Genomic DNA, 24,561 nt, shown 5'->3' with positions numbered 1-24,561 from the left:
CTTAGGTTTAAATGTAGAAAAAATGACTAATTTGACTTTACTCCCAAACAACGGTAAATATTTTTTTTTTTTTTTTTTTTTTTTTTTTTTTTTTTTTTTTTTTTTTTTTTTTTTTTTTTTTTTTTTTATAAATGGATGTCCGGAATCAGGCACTGTCCAAGAGGTATTACCCTAGACACAATATTACCAAAAGGATCTAGATAGTTAATTAAATTGATGAAACTCTAGATGAAGGCATTACCTCTTTTAAGCCCAGGAAAGTTAGAACCGGTTTTCTGACCATGTGCGAAGTTCATTTAGTTTGGGATCTGTATTGAGAATGTGATCTGTATCGCGATAATGGGGTTTCCCAGGTTCTACTTAGATGAAGAATTTGATGTCGGCGCTATAACAGATACTTACCAAAAATTTCATTAAAAGCTGTAAGTTATACTTAAAAGAAATACTCAACTGGTCTTGTAGCTACAGGACAACTCTAAAACACCAATTTTACCCTGTATTTCCTAGGGAGTACCTTATTTTACCAATTTTACCGTATTTGACCAATTTTACTTACCGAGTTTTTATTTTACGGTAATTTTACAACACTAGTCTTGGGGCATGGTTCCCTAAAAAAATGGGACCAAAAAGGCCATATTTTTGGCTTCTTAGTTGTTTTTGAAACTTCGTACTGCAAATTCCTAGTTGAAAGGTACCCAAATGCACAACACGTTTAATGTGGGGGGAGAGACCTTCCAAAATGTAGCTCATAAATGGGTAAAAAATTGTTTTTTCTCAATTGGCTTGAAAATTAAACTTTTAATTCATTGGGCCAGGGAGGCTCCACCTGTCGTAAAACATAAAGTTTCCCGCTGGTAAGCAGTAAATGCTTCTACTGGTGGGGGATGGGGTAAATATTGTAATTGTGCTCACTTCAAATAGTTAATACAACTCCACGACAAAACTTAAACTCGAGAGTTTTGGGTATAAAAACCAACAACAACCACCACTGCAGAGGAAAGCAGCGAACTGTGACTGCTAATTGCAATTTTTAATAAAAATTGGCAATTATTTAATTTACAATTTTACAACAATTTACAATTATTAATTACTAACAATTATTAATTTACAGTTTTACAACATTCGATTTCATTACTTCTAGTGTGATGTCAAAATTACCTAATTAAATAATTGAGATGATCATTGCTGCCAGAAGCTCATTTTTACTCATTGACTTGTGTGTGTTTTTGTTAACTTATGTATGGATACATTGACTTCTGTATGATTTTGTTAACTTAAGTATACATATATTGACTTATGAATGCTTTTGAGTTGTGTATGCTTTTGTGACATATGTATGCATACATTGACTTATGTATGGTTTTGATTTACATATGCTTTTGTTGACTTATGCATGCATACATTGAATTATGTATGCTTTTTGAAGATTAACAACACTACAGAACGTTTTGACCAAGGTCCTGTGGTGGCGCAGTGGATTTGACCTTAGCTTGGTAATACGGGACCCAGAGATCGAATCACGCTACAGAAATGCACTGCAGGGCCGACGCAGGGACCTTAGTAGTCAAGAAGCGTCGTTAATTCTTAAATAATAAAAAATTTTGACAACGTTCTTGTGATTTAATTTTGTCTCAATTTCTAGGAATATTCACCATTGTCCAGGGCTCATTTTCGGCTTTATTTTACTGACTTTTATGCAGAAACACAATGGGTTGGTTTTCGCTTTTTAGCGCAATCTTATGGTATGTTTAGACGACGCTCATATGATCTGAAGATAGAAGCAAACAGTATTTTTTCTTATCAGTTTCAATGCCTTTTTACCCTGCTAAAACCCTGTTTCAATTTTTCCCCCTATTCACAACGCTGAGCGTCGTTTTGATTTGTTACCGTTGTTTGATTTGATACCGTTAAGCGTCGATTTGATACGTTCTAGTTATTCAATCATTTGTCCCACCCTTTGGGACTGTTTAGCGGGTTCCACTTCCACCATTTATCCTGGTTTTTTCAAAAATTTAATGATTTTTATAGTTTGTTGCCCGCTATGACACCACCGTGACGTTATACGATGTTTTGACGACGTTCTTGTAATCTAATTTCACCTTTTTTTTTAGGGATTTTGACAACATAGATCGGTGTTAGGTTTTATGTTCTGGACCAAAGTAATTAGCTTACATACATGATGCTTTCAAAACTTATGTATCAAATGTTAAAAAATTATGTGAATCAGGAAATGGAAAATAATGTTAACCTTAAGGACACAGCATATTTTTAGACTGTCTTTAGCTACCTTTAGCTACATGCTTAGTTATCTTTAGCTTTAGTTTTAGCTACATTATTTATCTTTATAATGAATTATCTTTAATTACTTTAATTATAATAAATTTAATTATAATTTAACTTTAATTATTTTTTTATTTAATTTTTTACATATTATATTTTATGTTTTATAGTTATATTTTCTATTTTTATTTTAATTATATTTAATTACAAAAATTTAATTATGAATTTAATTTTAATTATAATAAATTATCGTTTGCTACATGCTTAATCGATGGTGAAGCACCAATCCGTTAACAGGTTTCTAGAATGCTTCAAATTGCACTAGAATGCAAATCGAATTTTACTTGGACTAATAAAAAAGTAAAGAAAACAAATTTTTTTTTCTTTTTTTTTTATGAAAAGCAGAGAAAAAATAGAAAAAGGCTATATTTATAATTTTTTATACATTTAGATAAACTTGTATATTTCGAAGTATATATATTTATTTTATATTATACCATAAATATTATAGGCTATATTTATGAATTTTTATACATTTAAAAAAACTTATATATTTCGAAGTATATATATATTTATTATATATTATACCATGAATATTATGTATAGTAAATTGAATAAAACTATGCAAATTAAAAAATATTATATTATTTTACCTAGTGCTTATTCCTTAAAGAGAAAGAGTGCAGATGATTGGTGGATTGGTTTATACTGATTGGTTTATCCTAGCACTACAAAAAAAAGAAATTGGTAGTGTGTTCCTTCATTCGTGAAACATGACATATCCACCTTTCATTACAGTCCCAGAAGATGGGATCGACCCACACTTTTGGTATTGCCAATTGTTTGATATTCAATCGCTCAGCCGACTGCCTAAACTATCCTTGGGCATTTCAACTATAATAAAGTCCATCAAACCAAACTTAGCTTGTACAAAAACACTTAGCTCTGTACAAAAACAAATCTGGTAAAATGTTGCTCGATAGCTTAGCAGATATTTCCTTTTTTCTGTATTTACACAATATCTTTAACAAATGTAATCTATGCTAGTTTTTTTTCCATTTAAAGCATAGACAGACTCAGGGTGCAGTGGGGTCAGAGGGCTATTGCTCCCTAGATCTCTTAGATTTATTAGACTTAGGTTTATCCTTAGTCCAACCTCATTCTAAATCTCATTCGAGCAATGTAAGTTTTCTACCTCCTGGAAGCTATCCCATGTAACACCTATTTTCAAAGGAAAAGAGAAACGGAGTGACCCGGAGAATTATGGCCCGATCAGCCTTACTTGACCATTCCTGAAAATCACGGAAAGGGTCATAGTGGAAAAGTTAAACTCGCACCTTGAATTGAACAACCTCATCTCAGATCATCAGCATGGCTCCCATAAAAATCGTTCTACTGTTTCCCAACTAGTAGTGAAACACGACTACATCCAGTCTGCCCTGGACCGTGGGATTCCAATAGATATTATCCTAATCGATCTACTTAAGGCCTTCGACCGAAATCCTTGTGAAAACTTATCCACTGTCTAGAAGTCTATGGAATCAAGGGACAGCTAAAAAATTGGCTCTCAGCATACTTGAATGATAGAAAAATAGCAGTCAAGGTTGCAGACACAGTATCCACATGGATAGATGCAACCAGTGGCGTCCCATAAGGTAGTGTTCTCGGCCCAGTCTTGTTCGTCATGTACATAGACATTTGCATAAATGCCATTTCCCAAACCGACTTCGGCCTGTTTGTAGACAATACGAAGCTTCTGGGAGAAGCTAGTGCATCACAAATCCAAAGAGACTTGGACGCCCTGACAGAGAAGTTCGAAGAATGGCAACTTTCTCCAAATGTAGCAAGATGCTGTATCGTCGATCTTGGCCGCCAAAATCCGAAGTATTCATATAAAATGAAAGGTATCGACCTGACAGAATCTACCTGCGAAAAGGACCTAGGTGTAATTCTGAGCTTGGACCTCAAACCAGAAAAGTATATCGGCCTGTTTGTGCGTAAAGCATCAAATACTCTCTGGCTACTCACTCACTCCCTACGATACCTTGACATTCACTCAAGTTAGCTTGTGATATACATAAGCTACGTCAGGCCACAGCTTGAATACTCCACTGTCATCTGGTCGCCATATCTCAAAAAGGATATTAACAGAATAGAAAGAGTCCAGAAACGCTTTGTAAAAGAACTTCAAGGATTCAGAAACCTTCCGTATGACGAAGCTCTAAGAAGGCTCACTCTCCATAAACTTGAGACAAGAAGAACGATCTTAGAGTTAAAACTCTCTTCAAAATAGTTCACGAGAATTTTGGGAACGTAAAAGACAAGCTTGTTCAAATAACTCCCCAAAGCAACACAAGATCGCACAGTTTGCACTTGGAGCCTGTGAAGACGAAGATTGCAAGATCTAATTCTTACCATCATTCGTTCATACTCCGGGTCATCAGGATCTGGAAAAAACTGCCATTCCCAGTCGAAAAGATGAAATCACTGGAAGCCTTCTCCAATAGTCTAAACATAAACATACCATATCTCAAGACTTTCAACGTAGGACGACTTTAAATGGCAATCGTGCCGCAGTCGATCCGCTCTTGGCCCTACCATAACATTTTCCTTTTAATAAGGTGTCAGTTATATGGAAATTTTGTATTGAGAATCGTGAGGAATAAATTATTATTATTAATAAATTATTTAGACTTAGGTTTACCTAAGACTAATAAATTATTTAGGTTTAGGTTTGTCCCAAGTCTAACAAATTATTTAGACATAGGTTTATCCTCCCTGAGATTTAGATTAGATTTTATTGAAATTGAATCTCTAGTAACAACTTTGCTAATTTACCAATATGAAAGTACGGTATTTTAAGGTTTAGTTTGGTAGTACAAAGCAGAATTTAATCAAAGCAGAACTTTTCGTTGAAAAAATTTATTTTTCGGTGTTTTCATTACAAAAAAAAGGAAAAAAATACCCCCTAAACATATTTAAACACACAATATATGCATAAAATTGAAAAATACATTCCCCCAATATTTCATGAATTAACGCCACTAGGCTGCCCCCGTTAGATATAGGATGACTAATGCTATTGTTTTTTCGTAGGAATGATTTGATCAAATAGATTGTTGAACATCAACAAATTGCCCCCTAAACATATTTAAACACACAATATATGCATAAAATTGAAAAATATATTCCCCCAATATTTCATACTGCGCTGCCCCCGTAAGATATAGGATGACTAATGCAGTTGTTTGTTCGTAGGAATGATTTGATCAAATATATTGTTCAGCTTCAGCTGGCAGAATACAGGCACCTTTACCAGCCAAGTGAAGTCACAGCGTGGTTGGACAAAATACAAAATAGATATACTTGGCTAATTAAGCATCTGATTGATTTTGAAAAGAAGCTTGGGTCAATTTTCCCACCGGAGTGGGCCCTCTCTGAAAGAATCAGCCTAGAATTTTGCGATATTACAAGGTAATATTTTGATATTGATTAATTGCTACCTCGTATCCTCCCGAAATTTTGAGATTTTTTGTAAGTTGTCTATTTTCCATAAATTCATCTGTTTTTGGTGCCTCCTATAGTTTTGCCCCTTCCTCACTCCCAAGAAAATTCTGTGTACCTGCCTGTGTCTTGAAATTTCATAACTTGAAATGGTGTATCCTAGTTAATCAAGAATTGATATTAACAATCTAATGTACAAGGTAAAACTGCAAAGAAGTTTACATGGGCAAGTCCAGTGGCCTCAATTCCTGAAAACGTGGCAGAGGGGGGGGCAACATGCATTTTCTAGTAGCTAGGTGGGAGGAGTTTGTCTTTTTTGATTCTTGTAATGAAACCCTATGGAATGTATTTTTTCAAAATATAGGGGGAAAGAACCGAAAATGTAGGGGTAGGTGGGGAAATATAGGGGACACTGGCTCGTCTCAGTTGAAAAAAAACTTTTACGGTCTGCGTAACTCGGATCTCCTGATTCTCTGCCTTCGGTCAGGAATAAAATTTGTGGTTGGGGTAAATCTTTCGGTGCTTCCCATTTTTTCACCCGTTAATATCCAGGTACCCATCTAGAGCTGGGTTGCCCCTAGCTGATGTTACAGAGCCAAACCGCTAATCCAGTTCTAGACCAAATAATCAGCGACGCCACGACTCGAACCCCTGTCCCTACGGACACATAATTTCATGCCTACCTTGCCAACCACTCGGCTAGTACGGCTCACACATAGAAGGTCTATTCTTATTTTTGTCCTGTTTTTTATTTCTTAGGGCAGATGTTTTTTTTTATTCTTTGACATTACCTGTGTTCTGATTGTATTAAATACGACATATCTACAATGTTAATTGCCAAAAATAGTTGAAGGTAAATTCTTCATTGTGACTATCAAAAGTCGCATCTAACACCTTCACACTTTGAGATAATAAACGACATATCTACAATGTTAATTGCCAAAAATAGTTGAAGGTAAATTCTTCATTGTGACTATCAAAAGTCGCATCTAACACCTTCACACTTTGAGATAATAAACGACATATCTACAATGTTAATTGCCAAAAATAGTTGAAGGTAAATTCTTCATTGTGACTATCAAAAGTCGCATCTAACACCTTCACACTTTGAGATAATAAACGACATATCTACAATGTTAATTGCCAAAAATAGTTGAAGGTAAATTCTTCATTGTGACTATCAAAAGTCGCATCTAACACCTTCACACTTTGAGATAATAAACGACATATCTACAATGTTAATTGCCAAAAATAGTTGAAGGTAAATTCTTCATTGTGACTATCAAAAGTCGCATCTAACACCTTCACACTTTGAGATAATAAACGACATATCTACAATGTTAATTGCCAAAAATAGTTGAAGGTAAATTCTTCATTGTGACTATCAAAAGTCGCATCTAACACCTTCACACTTTGAGATAATAAACGACATATCTACAATGTTAATTGCCAAAAATAGTTGAAGGTAAATTCTTCATTGTGACTATCAAAAGTCGCATCTAACACCTTCACACTTTGAGATAATAAACGACATATCTACAATGTTAATTGCCAAAAATAGTTGAAGGTAAATTCTTCATTGTGACTATCAAAAGTCGCATCTAACACCTTCACACTTTGAGATAATTACCAAAAACTATTGAAGGTGAATTTGTCACAGTCACGGCTAGTCATGGTTTGATCTAACATTTTTACACTTCTTGAGCTAATTATCAAAACCGTTTAAGATAAATTCATCACGGTCACTACTGAAAGTTGAACATGGTATTTTTCATACTTCGAAGATATTTACCAAAAACTGTTGAAGACAGATTTGTCATTGTGATGACTAAATGTCGTATCTGATATTTCACACTTTCAAGATAATTACCAAGAACTGCTGAAGATGAATTTGTCGCTGCCACGACCAAAAGTCTGATCTGACATTTTCACACTTCTGATATAATTACCATAAATTGTTGAACATAGTTTTGTCAAAATTATAACTAAAAGTCGTATCTGATATTTTCAAACTTTCAAAATAAATACAAACTTTTCAGATAAAAAAGATAAATTTGTTTCAGTAACGACTAAAAGTCGTAGTCCTTTCATACTTCTGAGATAATTGCAAAAACTGTCGAAGATAAAATCGTCACTTTCACGAATACAATTTGTCTCTGACATTTCCACACTCCTGCGATAATTAAGAAAAACTACCGAAAACAAATTTGTCGTTGTGATGACTGAAGGTTGCATCTGATATTTTCACACTTTCAACATGAATACAGACTTTTGAGATATAAAACATAAATTTGTTCCAGTCATGACTAAAAGTCGTAGTCCTTTCATACTTCTGAGATAATTGCGAAAACTGTCGAAGATAAAATCGTCACTTTCACGAATACAATTCGTTTCTGACATTTCCACACTCCTGCGATAATTACCAAAAAGTTTTGAAAACAAATTTGTCGTTCTGATGACTAAATCTCGCATCTGACATTTCATACTTTTGAGAAAAATACCAAAAATTGTCGAAGATGGGTTTGTCACAGCCACGACTAAACCTCTGATGTAACATTTTCACACTTCTGAAATAATTGCCAAAAGCTGTTGAAAATAGATTTGTCATTATCATGACTAAAAGTCGTATCTGATATTTTCACACTTTTGAGATAAATGAAGACTTTTCAGATAAAAAAGATAAATTTGTCACAGTCACGACTAAAAGTCTTTGTCGTTTCTTCTGAGATTATTGCCAACAACTGTTGAAGATAAAAATCGTCACTTTCACGAATAAAAGTTGTTTCTGATATTTCCACACTTCTGAGATAATTACTAAAAACTGTTGAAAATAAATTTGTCATCGTGACGACTAATTGTCGTATCTGGTATTTCGCACTTTTGAGATAAAAACCAAAAACTGTTGAAAATAAAATCGTAACTGCCACGACTAAAAGTCTGATCAGATATTTTCACACTTCTGAGATAATTACCTAAAACTATTAAATTTTTTTGCCATGACTAAATGTCGTATCTGATATTTTCGCACTTTTTAGATTAAAACCAAAAACCATTTCAAATAAAAATCTGAATGAAATTTTCACACTTTTTAGGTAATTACAAAAACTGTTGAAAACAAATTTGTCATTTTCATGACTAAAAGTCGTATCTAATATTTCATACTTTTGAAATATTTACCAAAAAATTTTCAAGATAAAATCGTCACTTTCACGTCTAAAAGTCGTATCTGACATTTCCTCTCTGAGATAATTACCAAAAACCTTTGAAGATAAACTTGTTACTGTTGCGATTAACAGTCGTATCGGACATTTTCACACTTCTGAGATAATTACCAAAATCCATCTCAGCGTGGCTAGACAGAATGCAACTAAGATATGCTTGCATAATTTAGTGGTCCATTGATTTTGAGAAGAAGCTTCGGAGTATTTCCCTACCGTAGTGTGTCCTGTCTGAAAGAATCAGTCTGGAATTTTTCGACATTTCTAGGTAATTCTTTGACATTGATAAATTAACAGGATAGGCTACACTGTATATTCTGTTTTGAAAATATCTCATCTAACAATGATGTCTTTCATGTCAATGATGTCTTTTTTGGGACTGTCTCTAAATCATCTTGCTCTCAGAGGCGCCAGTTCACAAAAATGAAAGGATGGGGGGATTGCTTTTCGATTTTTTTTAACAAAGATAGAAAAAGAAGGCGTGTTCCAAGATCTAGAGGGAGGATTTTTAAATGAAAATACCAAGAAAAGGTATTTTTAAAGTCTGTGATTAAATTAATTAAAATGAAAAAAAACGAAAGAAAAGCGCATTTGACGAAGTCCAGTATAGTATTTCAATTGTATATTTTTGGTTTTGTGCAGAATTTTGTGTGTTTTTTTTATTATAATGTTCTTTTCACCCATTTTTTATGGCACTTCGTATCTGCCAAGTGACATATAGCAATCGCAAGTTCTGTCAGTTGGTCTGTTGGTCCCGGTTTTGCTAGTTTAGGCACTTCCAGGTAAGCTAGGACGATGAAATTTGGCAGGCGTATCAGGAACCAGACCAGATTAAATTAGAAATTGTCATTTCCCCGATTCGACCATCTGGCGGGGGGGGGGGGAGTGGGGGACGGTTAAATCAGAAAAATTAGAAAAAAATTAGGTATTTTTAGCTTACGAACGGGTGATTGGATCTTAATGAAGTTTGATATTTAGAAGTATATCGTGTCTCAGAGCTCTTATTTTAAATCCCGACCGGATCCGGTGACATTGGGGGACGGGGAGTTGGGGGGAACCTAAAATCTTGGAAAACGCTTAGAGTGGAGGGATCGGAATGAAACTTGGTGGGAAAAATAAGCAGAAGCCCTAGATACGTGACTGACATAACTGGAACGGATCTACTCTATTTGGCGGACTTGGGGGGAGGGTTAATTCTGAAAAATTAGAAAAAATGAGGTATTTTTAACTTACGGAGGAGTGATCAGATCTTAATGAAATCTCATATTTAGAAGGACTTCGTAACTCGGATCTCATATTTTAAATCCCGACCGGATCCAGCGTCATTTGGGGAGGGGCGGAAATCTTGGAAAACACTTAAAGCGGAGATATCAGTATGAAACTTGGTGAAAAGAATAAAAAAAACTCCAGGATACGTGATTGACATAACCAGGCCGGATCCGCTCTCTTTGGTGGAGTTGGGGGAGGGGGGTAATTCGGAAAAATTAGCAAAAATGAGGTATTTGCAACTTAGGAACGGGTGATCAGATCTTAATGAAATTTGATATTTAGAAGGATCTTGTGCTTTAGAGCTCTCATTCCAAATCCCGAACAGATCCGTTGACATTGGGGGGGAGTTGGAGGGGGAAACCGAAATTCTTGGAAAACGTGAAAATTGAGGTATCTTTATCTTACGAATGGGTGATCGGATCTTAATGAAACTTGATATATAGAAGGATCTTATGTCTTAGATGCTCAAATTTTCAATTCGAATCGGATCCAGGAACATAGGGGGTCGGAGGGGGGAAACAGAAATCTTGAAAACCGAAAATCTTGGAAAACGCTTAGAGTGAAGAGATCCGGATGAAACTTGATAGGAAGAATAAGCACAAGTTATAGATACGTAATTGACATAATTGGAACGGATCCGTTCTCTTTGGGGGAGCTGGGGGGTGTTAATTTGGAAAAATTAGAAAAATTGAGGTGTTTTTAACTTAAGAACGGGTGACTTGATCTTAATGAAATTTGATATTTAGAAGGAACTAATGTCTCAAGAGCTCTTATATCAAATCCCGACCAGATCTGTTGACATTGGGAGGAGTTGGAGGGGGAAACCGGAAATCTTGGAAAACGCTTAGAGTGGAGAAATCGGGATTAAATTTGGTGGGTAGAATAAGCAAATGTCGTAGATACGTGATTGACGTAACCGTACTGGATCCGCTCTCTTTGGGGGAGTTAAGGGGTGGGGTTCAGTGCTTTGGCTAGTTTGGTGCTTCTGGAAGTGCTAGGACGATGAAAATTGGTAGGCGTGTCAGGGAGCTGCACAAATTGACTTGATAAAGTCGTTTTTCCCGATTCGACCATCTGTGGGGCTAAAGGGAGAGGAAAAAATTAGAAAAAATGAGGTATTTATAACTTACGAGTGGGTGACCGGATCTTAATGAATTTTGATATTTTGAAGGACCTCGTGACTCAGAGCTCTTATTTTAAATCCTGACGGGCATTAAGCCTCTGATTTTCCTTTTAAATCAATCTATTGATTCTTAGAATTTTGCTAGAGCTCATACCATATGAGCTGTTGGCTCTTCCGGCCTCGTCACAAGTGCCAAATAAGCTTTTAGCTTTTGTTATATGGTTGCTTGAGCTAGGTTCTTGTTTTTTTGTTTCTCCGTCAATAAAGACTACGGATGTGAAGCCAAAATCTACAAGGTGATTTGTATACAAGATGGTTAATGACGTCACAATTATTGCTTATAACAATAAATAACTTTATAGTAAAAGCTATATGATGATGTTAGTTCCAACTAAGGTTTGTTCTTTACCTGCTACGAAAAAACCGAGGCTTTTTATTGTGTGTCATTTCTTTTTATTTAAATAAAAGATCTTACAATACTAATAAGACTACTTAGCTGGGATTTGGCATCTCCACTTTTGTGTGTGGCAAAAACACCTGTGGCTAGCATTTGTTTGTTTCGGTGGCAAAAGCTGCTGGAAAGTGGGATAATACACTAACAGTATCCAGCATATTTTCTTATTAGTAAATACTTTAACTTGAGGACCTTATGGTTCAAATTAAATAACGGAGCTGGGATTGAGATTCTCAGCTTTGTTTGTGTGGCACAAGTTGCAGAAAAGGGGCTTGATGCATTTTAATCCTCGGTAACACATATTACATTACTATATTGTACAAGTAACTATAGCTTTCATTAACTGTATCAACAACTATGCTTAGTGACTAGAATTATCCTTATAGCTATGTTTTCAAAAAAAAAAAAAAAAAAAAAAAAAAAAAAAAAAAAAAAAAAAAAAAAAAAAAAAAAAGGGGTCCATTTCCGATATCAGTGCATAGCAAAGCACTATTAAGCCGTTTTTAAGGGTTGGTTAGAAATTGAGAAAAAAATTCCGTTATATATTATTGACAATATTATTAGAGTACATATATAAATATATATATATATATATATACTAGCTGTTGGGGTGGCGCTTCGCGCCACCCCAACACCTAGTTGGTGGGGCTCTTCGCGCCCCCCCAAGCCCCCCCGCGCGCGTAAGTCGTTACGCGCCATATTAGTTATGCGCCATTGTAGTTGTGTCCCTGTGTCCCACCTGTGAATATAGATAGATTTATATATGTGTTTCAAACTACGCAAAAATTGCGAATAAACAACATTCTTGGCTTTCCCATTGTCTGTGCATATGCAAAGCCGTATGTACTAATAATGACGTCATATACAAACGCTCTTTTTACAAACAAACAAACATGCATCCACATAACTCGTTTTTATATAGATAGATACAATACAAATTAACTGCGTAAAACTTGCGAATAAACAACATTCTTCGCTGTCCAATTGTCGCTGCATATAAGTACATTGTCAGGTTTACCGACCCTCGAACATGCAACGTACAATTGTCCATGGGAAAAACAATCAGGATTAAGATCTATACCACATTTTTCTAATGATTGACCTTGAGCTTTGTTAATGGTGATTGCAAATACTAATCGAATTGGGAATTGCAATCTTTTAAATTGAAAAAGCAGATCCGTTGGAATCATGGGAATGCGAGGAATAAGAACAGCCTCACCCTCATAAGGCCCTGTCAAGATTGTGGCCTCTATTAGGTTTTCCATTGTTTTTTTTTACGGCAAGTCGCGTGCCATTGCAAAGCTTTGGTGGGTTGATATTTCTTAAAAGTATTATTGGTACGCCTATTTTTAGTTGTAGCACGTGTGGTGGAAACCCTGAAGGATCTATGGAATTTAAAAATTCAGATGGATAATTAACCGCTTCATTTGGTTCCAAAACTGTGTCGACTGACTTGTAAAGGACTGCCTGGTCTCGAATCTTGTTCAAAATAATATTGTTGATTTCGTGGACCTCTATATTTTTGGGTGCGAGAATCGCTCTTTCACTTAGCCATTTATTATTTTTATAATTTTTTAGAATATTCGGAAATACTTTTACAATCAATTCATTTTTGGACGTCACTAAATTACAGAAATCAGCAGGTAGTTGTATACGTCCTGAAATTGAGTCTACTGTTTGACCAGAGTCATCGTTTTGCAATCGGACACGCATATTTGTGGTTAATTTTAATATTTTTACGTGTGCCTATAAATTAGAATTTTTTAGGCAAGCATTCATTTCGTCTGCAGGAGTTAAACTACGTAAAAATTGCGAATATACAACATTCTTGGCTTTCCCATTGTCTCTGCATATACAAAGCCGTATGTACTAGTAATGACATCATATGCAAACGCTCTTTTTACAAACAAACAAACATGCATACATACAACTCATTTTTATATAGATAGATAGATAGATAGATAGATAAAATACAAATTAACTGCGTAAAACTTGCGAATATACAACATTCTTCGCTGTCCAATTGTCGCTGCATATAAATAGATTGTCAGGTTTACCGACCCTCGAACATGCAACGTACAATTATCAATGGGAAAAACAATCAGTATTAAGATCTATACCACATTTTTCTAATGATTGACCTTTAGCTTTGTTAATGGTGATTGCAAATGCTAATCGAATTGGGAATTGCAATCTTTTAAATTGAAAAGGCAGATCCGTTGGAATCTTGGGAATGCGAGGAATAAGAACAGCCTCACCCTCAAAAGGCCCTGTCAAGATTGTGGCCTCTATTAGGTTTTCCATTGTTTTTTTTACGGCAGGTCGAGTGCCATAGCAAAGCTTTGGTGGGTTTATATTTCTTAAAAGCATTATTGGTAGGCCTATTTTTAGTTGTAGCACGTGTGGTGGAAACCCTGAGAATAATATCTCGAGGTAAAAACTGATCACCGACCATAACGATGGCCACTTCGTCGATAGTTGGAGCATTGTATCTACGCACATGTTGGCCAGGAGGCGTTTTGTCAGCGGAAATAACAATTTTATGCGTATAAGTAGGCATCAAATCGATGGCTGTTTTGAACAGACGCACTAAATTATTATTTTCGTGGAAAAGATTTTGTAATTGGGAAACGATTGTCCTTTCAATGTTGGGAGAAATTTCGCAACGTGCATTCAATTCAGAATTTCTATCACTGATGAAGTACAATTGTAAAAATTTATGATTCTCGCCTGAGAATGGTAGAAGAGACCCTGCTCTATGATAAATTTGCCCTTTTACTTTGAAAGTAGACATAAATTGATCTGGATTTTCAATTTGGGCTCCAAACGACGTCATTTGGAAACATGAGTTGTATCATTTATATCCCCCTGTTTTATATCCCGCTTATTTTTCAGTTTTTTCCTTTTTTTAGTTTTTTTTTACTTTTTTAGTTCTTTTAGTTTTTACGTCGTTTTTTAGTTTTTTTTAGTTTTTAGATGAATTTTTTTTTTTAAGTTTTTTACCTTTTTTTCTTTTTAGTTTTTATTGGTTTTTACCTTTTTTTAGCTTTTTATCTTTTTTATTTTTTTTTATTTTTATTTTTAATTTTATTAGTATTCTTTTTCTCTTCTATTTTTCATTTTTCCTTTTTTTTAGTTTTTTTTAGTTTTTAGTTTTTTAAGTTTTTTCCTTTTTTTAGTTTCTTTAGTTTTTTTAGTTTTTCGGCTTTTTTATTTTTTTATTAGTTTTTAGTTTTTTTTGTAGTTTTTGCCTTTTTTTAGTTTTTTCAGTTTTTTTTTAGTTTTTAGTTTTTTACCTTTTTTAGCCTAACCAAGATTTGAACCTGGGACCTTCATTCTCCGTTCTGACACCCTCTCTCACCGAGTGACTACTCCAGCATGTTCATTTTGGTGTTTTAAATGGTATATTATTAACCAAATTAATGTGTTTTACAATATACTAAGCATCGTCATAACAAAAATGACGGCAACTAATTTCATGACGTCAGCCGAAACATGACGTCACCTGATCCACAGACCCACAGACAGACAGACAACTTATTTTTATATATATAGATTTTTAATTTTATTAGTATTCTTTTTCTCTTCTATTTTTCATTTTTCCTTTTTTTTAGTTTTTTTTAGTTTTTAGTTTTTTAAGTTTTTTCCTTTTTTTAGTTTCTTTAGTTTTTTTAGTTTTTCAGCTTTTTTATTTTTTTATTAGTTTTTAGTTTTTTTGTAGTTTTTGCCTTTTTTTAGTTTTTTCAGTTTTTCTTTTAGTTTTTAGTTTTTTACCTTTTTTAGCCTAACCAGGATTTGAACCTGGGACCTTCATTCTCCGTTCTGACACCCTCTCTCACCGAGTGACTACTCCAGCATGTTCATTTTGGTGTTTTAAATGGTATATTATTAACCAAATTAATGTGTTTTACAATATACTAAGCATCGTCATAACAAAAATGACGGCAACTAATTTCATGACGTCAGCCGAAACATGACGTCACCTGATCCACAGATCCACAGATCCACAGACAGACAGACAACTTATTTTTATATATATATATATATATATATATATATATATATATATATATATATATATATATATATATATATATATATATATATATATATATATATATATATATATATATATATATATATATATATATATATATATATATATATATATATATATGTATAATTGCTGCGTCTAGACTGCTGCGTCTAGAATCTAAAGAAAATCGTTTGTTTTTGTGGCAAAAGCTGCTGGAAAGTTGTTTGATACCCTAACAGTATTTAACATGTGAGCTGATCAGTAGTTTCTTTAAAGCTATAATTTTACGAATCTAATGAAGAGACATGGCGAGCTTCACACTTTACTACCTCCCATAAAATTCTGATCTCTATGTATTTCTCGTGACCGCTTCCTATTTTATTAAAGGATGTTCTGCTTATCGTTTGGTTCAATGGGAGTGCCAGAAAAAGAAGAATTTTTTGGAATTCTAACGCCTCTCGACATGAATTTGTATCGCCAAATCTAAATATATTCATTAGAATAAAGCCGGGGGGGTAAATTGACCCCTCCCCTACCCTTCTCACAGCAAGTTTAAAAAAATGAGGCCTGAGAAGATAACCCTTTTTAAGCTTAGGCTTAAGTAATCCCAGGACTATATCTCTTTGTGCATTTTTTTTTTCATTTTTTTCCATCGAATTAAACCATGGTCCGAGTGGCTCAAATGTTGGAGTATATCATATCAAATAAAGAGAAAGATTTTATATTTTTGCTTTAAACAAAAAAGTTTCGAGTACAAACACCTAAAAATAATTGGTTCAATCAAATCACTGAATTCCTTGGCCATGGCAAATACTCCTTTTCTAGTCTAAAAACTATTAAAATTTTAATATTAAAATTGTCGTTGTGGTTAGGGTGGCAAAAGCAGCCACATTTAACGTCTAAAGAAATGAGTTTGTCTTGGCGTCAGAATCTGCTGAAAAGTTGTAAGATATCCTAGCATTGTTCAACATTTCTACTGAGGATTAATTTATTTTAAAGGGAGGACCTCACGATATTAATGAAACGACGTAGCAAGGATTTAGATTCTCAGCTTTTGATCGATGCTGTGGCGAAAACTATTCGTTTCGAGTCCCTACTTATGAAGCGATTTGATGGCTTTACAAACAAGGATCTTAGCCGACTCAATAAAGAGTTCAAGACTCAGGTATTCTTCTATTCAATCCTTTTTTTAGTAAGTGTGGATGTCTTTATCTAGCTAAAAGGATCACAAAATGAAGCGATTTATAAAGAGTTTAAGGATTATTTTCGTTTTTTATTCTTGTTTTCTCAGTTAGTATGGATACATAGCTGAAAGCATTATGAAAGTTGAGATCTGTCTCAGTGCTAGTCTTGTTTTTGTGCTAGTGCTAGTTTTTTTGGTGCTAGTGCTTTTAGTGCTAGTGCTAGTTCTTGTTTGAAAGCATTATGAAAGTTCAGATCTGTCTCAGTGCTAGTCTTGTTTTTGTGCTAGTGCTAGTTTTTTTGGTGCTAGTGCTAGTTCTTGTTTTCCCAGTTAGTATGGATACATAGCTGAAAGCATTATGAAAGTTCAGATCTGTCTCAGTGCTAGTCTTGAATCAAGAAGAAGCTTTGCAACCAGGCACGTACGCAGGAATTTTTTTCGGAGGGGGGCAAACCTTCGAGACAGCAAAAATAAAGTAGCAGTTTTTTTTATTTTGTAACTAAATAATTTCTTAGACCACACTGCTTTTCCATTTACGAAAAAAAAAATTGAAGAAAAAACGGGTTCAATTTCTTATAAAGCAGTGACAACAAAATAAATACAAAACTACACTTTAGCTAACCAAATTAGATCGATTAGACGTCGATTGTGGCAGAGGAAAGTGCCAATATAAACAATTGCTTCAGTTTTTTCTAAAGTTACAGTCAGTTGCGGGAGTGTTTGTTTTTTAAAATGTGAGTTTTTGTTTCTTATATATTTGATTGTTTATATTTTTTATGTTGGTTTAGTTGTCGTGGCATTTTTATAATGTCTTAAAAATAGTCTTAAATTGTTGTAATTTTCTCCTTTTTTGTTGTTTTTTTTCCGTTGAGAAAGGCTCCCGGACGTGGGGCCGAAATATTCGGAGTATTTTTATTTTTTGGTTAGCTAAAGTGTAGTTTTTTATTTTATTTTGTTGTCACTGCTTTATAAGAAATTAAGCCCGTTTTTTCTTCAATTTTTTTTTTCGTATTTTGTAACTAAATAAATGCAAAAAGCACGTATATCGGAAAATACAGATTAACTTTAATCTGTAGTATTGTAGCCGATGGGGGAAGAAGATTGACGCCTCAAAAGCACGTTTTAAGCTCAGGTTATGTTCATAGCGATTTAGAACTAGTGATTAATCTTTTATATCCCACTGAAAGGGAGATTTTAGGGTTAACAGTGCAATATGGGTGCTTTGGGGGGGGGGGGTAGTTCCTCTATTGCGAAAACGTCGATTTTAATGAAAAATGATAATTTCCAAAATTGATCCATTAAAAGCTGTACTTTATCCTGAAAAGGGGGGATAAACGCCCTAATATTAAGGATAGTTCTATTTTGCTGTGGAAAGCAAACTCTCTTTACAAAAAAAAAAAACAGTACAATCGCTAATTATTTCAAAGAGTGTAACAATTTGGACAGATAATGGGTTAATAATTAGGCAGTGATTTGACCGGATAATTGCATGCTGTAAAATCCCAAAAATAAGGCTTCACACATGTATCTAGATTCTTAATAAATGTCCTACTTTTGCCAGAAATCCCAAGAAACCATGGGGAAATTAAACATTTCAAAAAATTTTTCCCGAAGGCCCCCCCCCTCTGCATACGTGCCAGTTTGCAACACAGGTTTTCTTTCTTGGTATTTAATATTAAAAATAGAGGAGTTAAACTTGCTTAGCAAATCACCAGAAATACATTTCGTTTTATAACACGTTAATAAAGTACTTAAATTTGGAATAATTAAAATGTATTTATCCCATTAATATTAATTAAGATTTAATTAGGACAGTGAAATATGTACTCAAAATGTCTGAATATATCAGTTTCATGTTTGGAAGCGGGTACTAGAACATCGGGTAGAACAGCGAGTAGAGAACTGTTTAAGGGTTTGTTTTAAAGGAAACTTGCTACCTCTTTGTGTTTTTTTACTTAATAAAACACAATGTTTATTGTGTTGCAAAGCTTTCTTTCAAAACTAAATTTCCTAGTCAAGACTATAGAAGTTTGTTTGAACAAACAACCTAGGCTATGAATTATCCCAAGATTTAATGGTATAAACCTAGATAAGGATATATTGATGACGAAACATGTTAAAACAACAATTCTTATTTCATAATATGCAGAATAATTTTTGGTAGCACATTTTGATTGCAACTCCACCATACTTTACTGCCAACCCCTCTACTTTGCCTCTAGAATTGACTTGCAGAAAAAAGCAAATGTTTTGCGACATGCACTTACTTAGGGTCTGCAATTTAATTATGTGTTTGCCCGCCATCTAAAAAAGATATGTATTGCTTTGCAGCACAAAAATTAATTTTTGGGGCTTTTTGTTGAATGAGCAATAAATTAATTAATTTTTGGGGCTTTAACTTGAAAATTTTTAATTTCTAAAATGCAGCTCCAAAAGTGTTAAACCAGTTTATTAAATGAGCAATAAATTAATTAATTTTTGGGGCTTTAACTTGAAAATTCTTAATTTCTAAAATGCAGCTCCAAAAGTGTTAAACCAGTTTATTAAATGAGCAATAAATTAATTAATTTTTGGGGCTTTAACTTGAAAATTCTTAATTTCTAAAATTCAGCTCCAAAAGTGTTAAACCAGTTTATCAAATGAGCAATAAGTTATATTTTTCCCCCGCCATTTCTTCTACTTTGACTTTAAGGGTGTCTGGAAAGATACACATTAAGGAGAAAATAATTTACGCCTGCATTTTATAGGAATAGAATTGAGATATTTTTGCGTCTGTGAAGAATAAACAGGAAAGAGGAATTGAGTTCGTGCTAGAAAACCTTAAGTGAAAGACTTCACATTTATATACATTCAAAGAGCAAAAATTATATCATTTTTCCCAAGGGGTGTTCGTATTGTTTTTAGTATCTATAACGGATGCAAAATTACAGAAGATGACTAATGATTCTGAACAACTAAAGAAAAAAGTATTGTACAAGAAACAGCGAAAATCACATTGAATGCAAACGAAAATGTTGCACAACAAAATGAACGGTTAGAAGACAAAGCAAAATTACAACGTTATGAAGGAATGTGTTAGTTTAGCGTGTGTGAATCTATGAAGAATAAACAGGAAGAAGGAATTGTTTTTTAGTATCTATGACAGGTGCAAAATTGCACAAATGGCTCTGAACAGCTAAAGAAAATGGCATGAAACAAAAACAGCAAAAAACAACATTAAATTACAATCGAAACGGCGACTTAAATTTAAAGAATGACATAATAATTATGCTTTTGCAGAATTTAAATATTACAGAAATTACAATGGAATAAAGGACGTGTTATTTTAGCGTCTCTAAAAGATAAACAGGAAAGAGGATTGGATTCACGTCAGAATTCGCTGATTCAATTGAAATTGCTCATTTCCGACTCTCACGACTTGAAACTAAAGAATCAAAATGAGAATTATGCCAATACAGATTTTAAATGTTACGGAGGGCATATAATAGACATTAGAACATTCTTGGCTGCTATTGGATTATAATACAAAGTAATTAAAGAAAAACTATAACACCTGTGGAAAGCTGGGAAAGAATTTTTTGATATATATGTTGTCACGCGAATTACACATGATTTTGAATGAATCTGCGCAGCCAAAACAAAAGGGATGGAAAGATGGCTGAGGTAATGGTGCACGAAATTGAAACACAACAAGATATGTGCATAAAAGATATGTGACAAGAAGCATCATAATGAATCCCAAACAAAAATAACCGACCAAGAAATATGCGGCAAGAAGAAAATTGACAGGGATGATCACATAAAATCGTAACCGAATTCTGCCGTTATATTAGAGAAGCAACATTGAGAATCACAACGAGTCCCAGGAATCCATAAGATGGAATCCTGTAATCCATAAAATGGCTGATTCTTCGATGTATTAACAGAGAGCAGGAATTCAATTCATGCCAGAATTTTTTAATTCAGTTGAATTAAAATATGATAGTTCAAAATAGGGATGAAACCTTTTGATTGACAGTGAAACAAATATTAAATCCTAACTGAATATTTCGGACACATATACAGTGTCCATCATCACCTTTTCTTTCCCTTTTCTGACTTTTCGGTTCCTGTTTATTAGATTTATTTGAAATATTAGGTGGACAGAAGTCAAAGCTCTTAGGTGAAATGAGATTTATTTTATTTGACCTCAGTAAATTATCATAAATTGAGTTCAATCCAAATTCACCTGTATCTCTGTTTATGTAATTATATTTGAATAATTTTTTTTTATTTCGATTGCTTCTCTGAAAATTTGCTTTAAACCTTGTCAATTGAATTGCTTATTTGACGCTCCATGACTCAAAACTAAAGGATAACGCTATGAGTATGCTAATGCATAATTAGAGAGTCAAACATATTCAAGCCTGCCGCGTGCTGGGATCCTGGTGAAGTTCGGTCTCCCGGTACTTATATTTTAAGAGCCGAAGTGAAATTTGCCTACCAAAGGGAATTTTACTTCCGGCAGAACCTATTCCATCCCAGGTTATTTGTCCCACATTTCCTCAACTATTTCTTGTTCAATTGAATATATTTTTGTTTTAATTTTGAAAAAGACTTTCCAAAAAAGAAGTTTTTCAAAGAAAAATAAAGAGCCAAATTAAAACTCAAGAAAAGCGGAATAATTCAAACTTATATTGATTTTTATTGAAATGCGATCTTTATGCATCTCGCCCCCCTCCACAATGATTCTACTTTTTTATGGGTAGGAGCTGGAAACTTTCACCGTAGGGATCTTTTGTACAGTGGTTCTCAACCGTGGGTACTCGTACCCCAGGAAGTATGCGAACCCCTCGCAAGGGATACGCGAAAGTTCCAAAAATCAATTTATTCTGTAGCTTTATAACTTGCTTCTGACCCGGTTCCAACATGGTTAAAGTGCGTCGGTACCTGTCAGAATAGTTAGGACTCGGATTTAGTGCGACAAAGTCTGATCCAGTGAATAGTCAGTGTGTTCTTTGTAACTAAGTCTTAGCCAACAGTTCTTTGGAACCTGCGCCTATGAACAGGCATCTCAGCACTGCGTATTCTTCTCATGTCGGGAAGCCCATAGAGTTGTGCAAACGTAAACAAGAAGCATTCGCTAGTAACTCTTTGGAAATTGTGAAAGCGGCATCAGTTTCTTCCAAGGCTCTCTGGGCTTCATATGCTGTTTTCTGTTTAGTTGCTAAACAGAAAAAACTGCACACCGTTGCCGAAAATTTGATATTACTAAGCCTAATGAAAGTCAGTGAAATAATGTTTGATACGAAAACAGCTGCTGCCCTCAAAAATTTACCCTTGTCGAACAATACTGTTTCAAGAAGGATAGAAGACATTGCAGGTGATATTGTCATGCAGGTTGTTGAGCGAATAAAGGTGACGAAGATATTTGCGTTGCAGCTTGATGAAAGCACGGATGTGTCAGGTGAAGCCGAGACGATTGTTTTGTCCGATATCAAGATAATTCTGACATAAGAGAAAATATTCGGTTTGGTCAAAACCTACAGTCGAGAACAGCAGGAGAAGAACTATTCAAGATGATTGACCAATTCTTCTCAGAAAGGGGCATCTTGTGGGGCTGGTGTCTATCAGTTTGGAGTGATGGGGCTGCCGTCCTAACAGGGAAGATTAATGGGCTCCTAGCCTGGATAAGGAAGAAAATCCCAATGTGAAGTGGTTGCACTGCATCATTCACAGGTGAGCTCTTGCATCAAAAAGTATGAACGCACATCTGCACGAGACCCCCAACAAGGCTGTAAAAGTGATCAACTTCATCAAAGCCCGACCACTGAACTCAAGACTGCTCAAGTTGCTGTGCGAAGAGATGGGTTCAGGACATCAACATTTACTTCTGCACACAGAGGCTCGCTTAATGTCTCTTGGGATGATTTTGAGCAGACTTTTCAAGCTCCAACAAGAAGTTCGTATGTTTTTTCTGGATCAAAAGTCAACCGCCAACGAGGCTGTAAAAGTGATCAACTTCACCAAAGCCCGACCACTGAACTCAAGACTGTTCAAGTTGCTGTGCGAAGAGATGGATTCAGGGCATCAACATATGCTTCTGCACACAGAGGCTCGCTTAATGTCTCTTGGGATGATTTTGAGCAGACTTTTCTAGCTCCAACAAGAAGTTCATATGTTTTTTTCTGGATCAAAAGTCTGCACTCCGTTCACTTTTTGAAAACTAGGACTGGGTCCGCAGGCTGGCCTATCTTGCGGATATATTCGACAAACTGAATAACCTGAATATCTCTATGCAAGGTTTCCGGAAGGACTAACTGTCTTTACATTTGAAGATGCATGCTTTCTTCAGAAAAATTGAAGTTTTGGCTTTAAAAGGTTCAAAGAAATAGCGTTAGTGTCTTCCCCGCCATTGACAAGTTTGCGGACGATAGTGAAATTGACAACCTCAACGCAATCTGTGATTGTATTTGGGAGGATCTGACGAAGTTGCGCAATGAACTTGTGTCATATTTCCCATCGATTATGGCCAAAGATAGAGAGCTCAGGATTGGATTTGAAATTTATTTGTTGGAGATACGACCTCAAGCCCAGATCTTAGTGACAAGCTTACAGAGAATTTGATTGAACTTGCCAGTGATCGTGCCTTAGAACTGAAGTTCCAAAACGTAACTGTTTTCCAGTTTTGGCTGGAGGTTAAAGGAGTATATAAAGAACTAAGTGAAATCGCCATGTCTGTTTTGTTGCCATTCGGATCTACTTACCTTTGTGAAGTGTTATTTTCGGCAATGTCATTGGTCAAAACCAAACACGGAAACAGACTGAGTGTACAAAGTGACCTTATAGTTGCCATTAGTGACATCAAGCCAAGATTTGATGGTATTTTAGCAAAAATGCAGCCTCACGTGTTACATTGATTTTTGTACGTACTTATGGTACGTACCGTAATATATGACAATAAATATCCTGTTTCGGACAATCCGATCTTAGTTGAGAAGACAGTAAAGCAACGATTCTAAAGTAAGGGTCCGCAACCTTTTGGAGCCTTGATTAGGGGTATGCGGATCGAAAAAGGTCGAGAACCACTCCTCTAATATGCTAAAACTAATGGTGTTATTTTTATATACATTCACTTGTCTTTTTGGTGCTGTTTCCACCTTTTTTCAGATGTTCAAATTTTTCCAGGTCGTAGCTTCTGATAGTAACATTGAACTTGATGAATTATGTATTTTTATGAATCGCATGATATAACATAACATAATATATATTATGAATTGCACCATATGTTTGGAATCGCAGAAAAGATCAATTGTTTTGATATTACCAAAGTTTCTTTTTTTAGAGTTTTGGCTAATATTCTGGTTAATATTTTTTGGTTAATATTTTTAATATATATTAATATATTTTTAATATATTATATTAATTATATTTCTATTAGATTAATTTTTTATATAATTTTTAATATTTTTTATATTAATTAATTATATTTTTAATATGTTATTAATATTTCGG

At 34.5% G+C, this 24,561-nt stretch overlaps 1 protein-coding gene across 1 annotated transcript in view; it reads left to right on the top strand.

The window, feature by feature from the left end:
- LOC136027986 (vacuolar protein sorting-associated protein 53 homolog) overlaps positions 1-24,561 on the top strand; it is a 160,882-nt gene that overhangs the window by 41,102 nt on the left and 95,219 nt on the right. The window contains exons 5-6 of the mRNA XM_065705496.1: positions 5,539-5,754; positions 16,884-17,049. Of these exons, the coding sequence (XP_065561568.1) occupies positions 5,539-5,754; positions 16,884-17,049 (382 nt within the window). The remainder of the gene's footprint in view (positions 1-5,538; positions 5,755-16,883; positions 17,050-24,561) is intronic.

The sequence above is a fragment of the Artemia franciscana genome, chromosome 6 (assembly GCF_032884065.1).
Source record: "Artemia franciscana chromosome 6, ASM3288406v1, whole genome shotgun sequence".
NCBI lineage: Eukaryota > Metazoa > Arthropoda > Branchiopoda > Anostraca > Artemiidae > Artemia > Artemia franciscana.
This window is presented reverse-complemented; position numbering and strand designations above follow the sequence as displayed.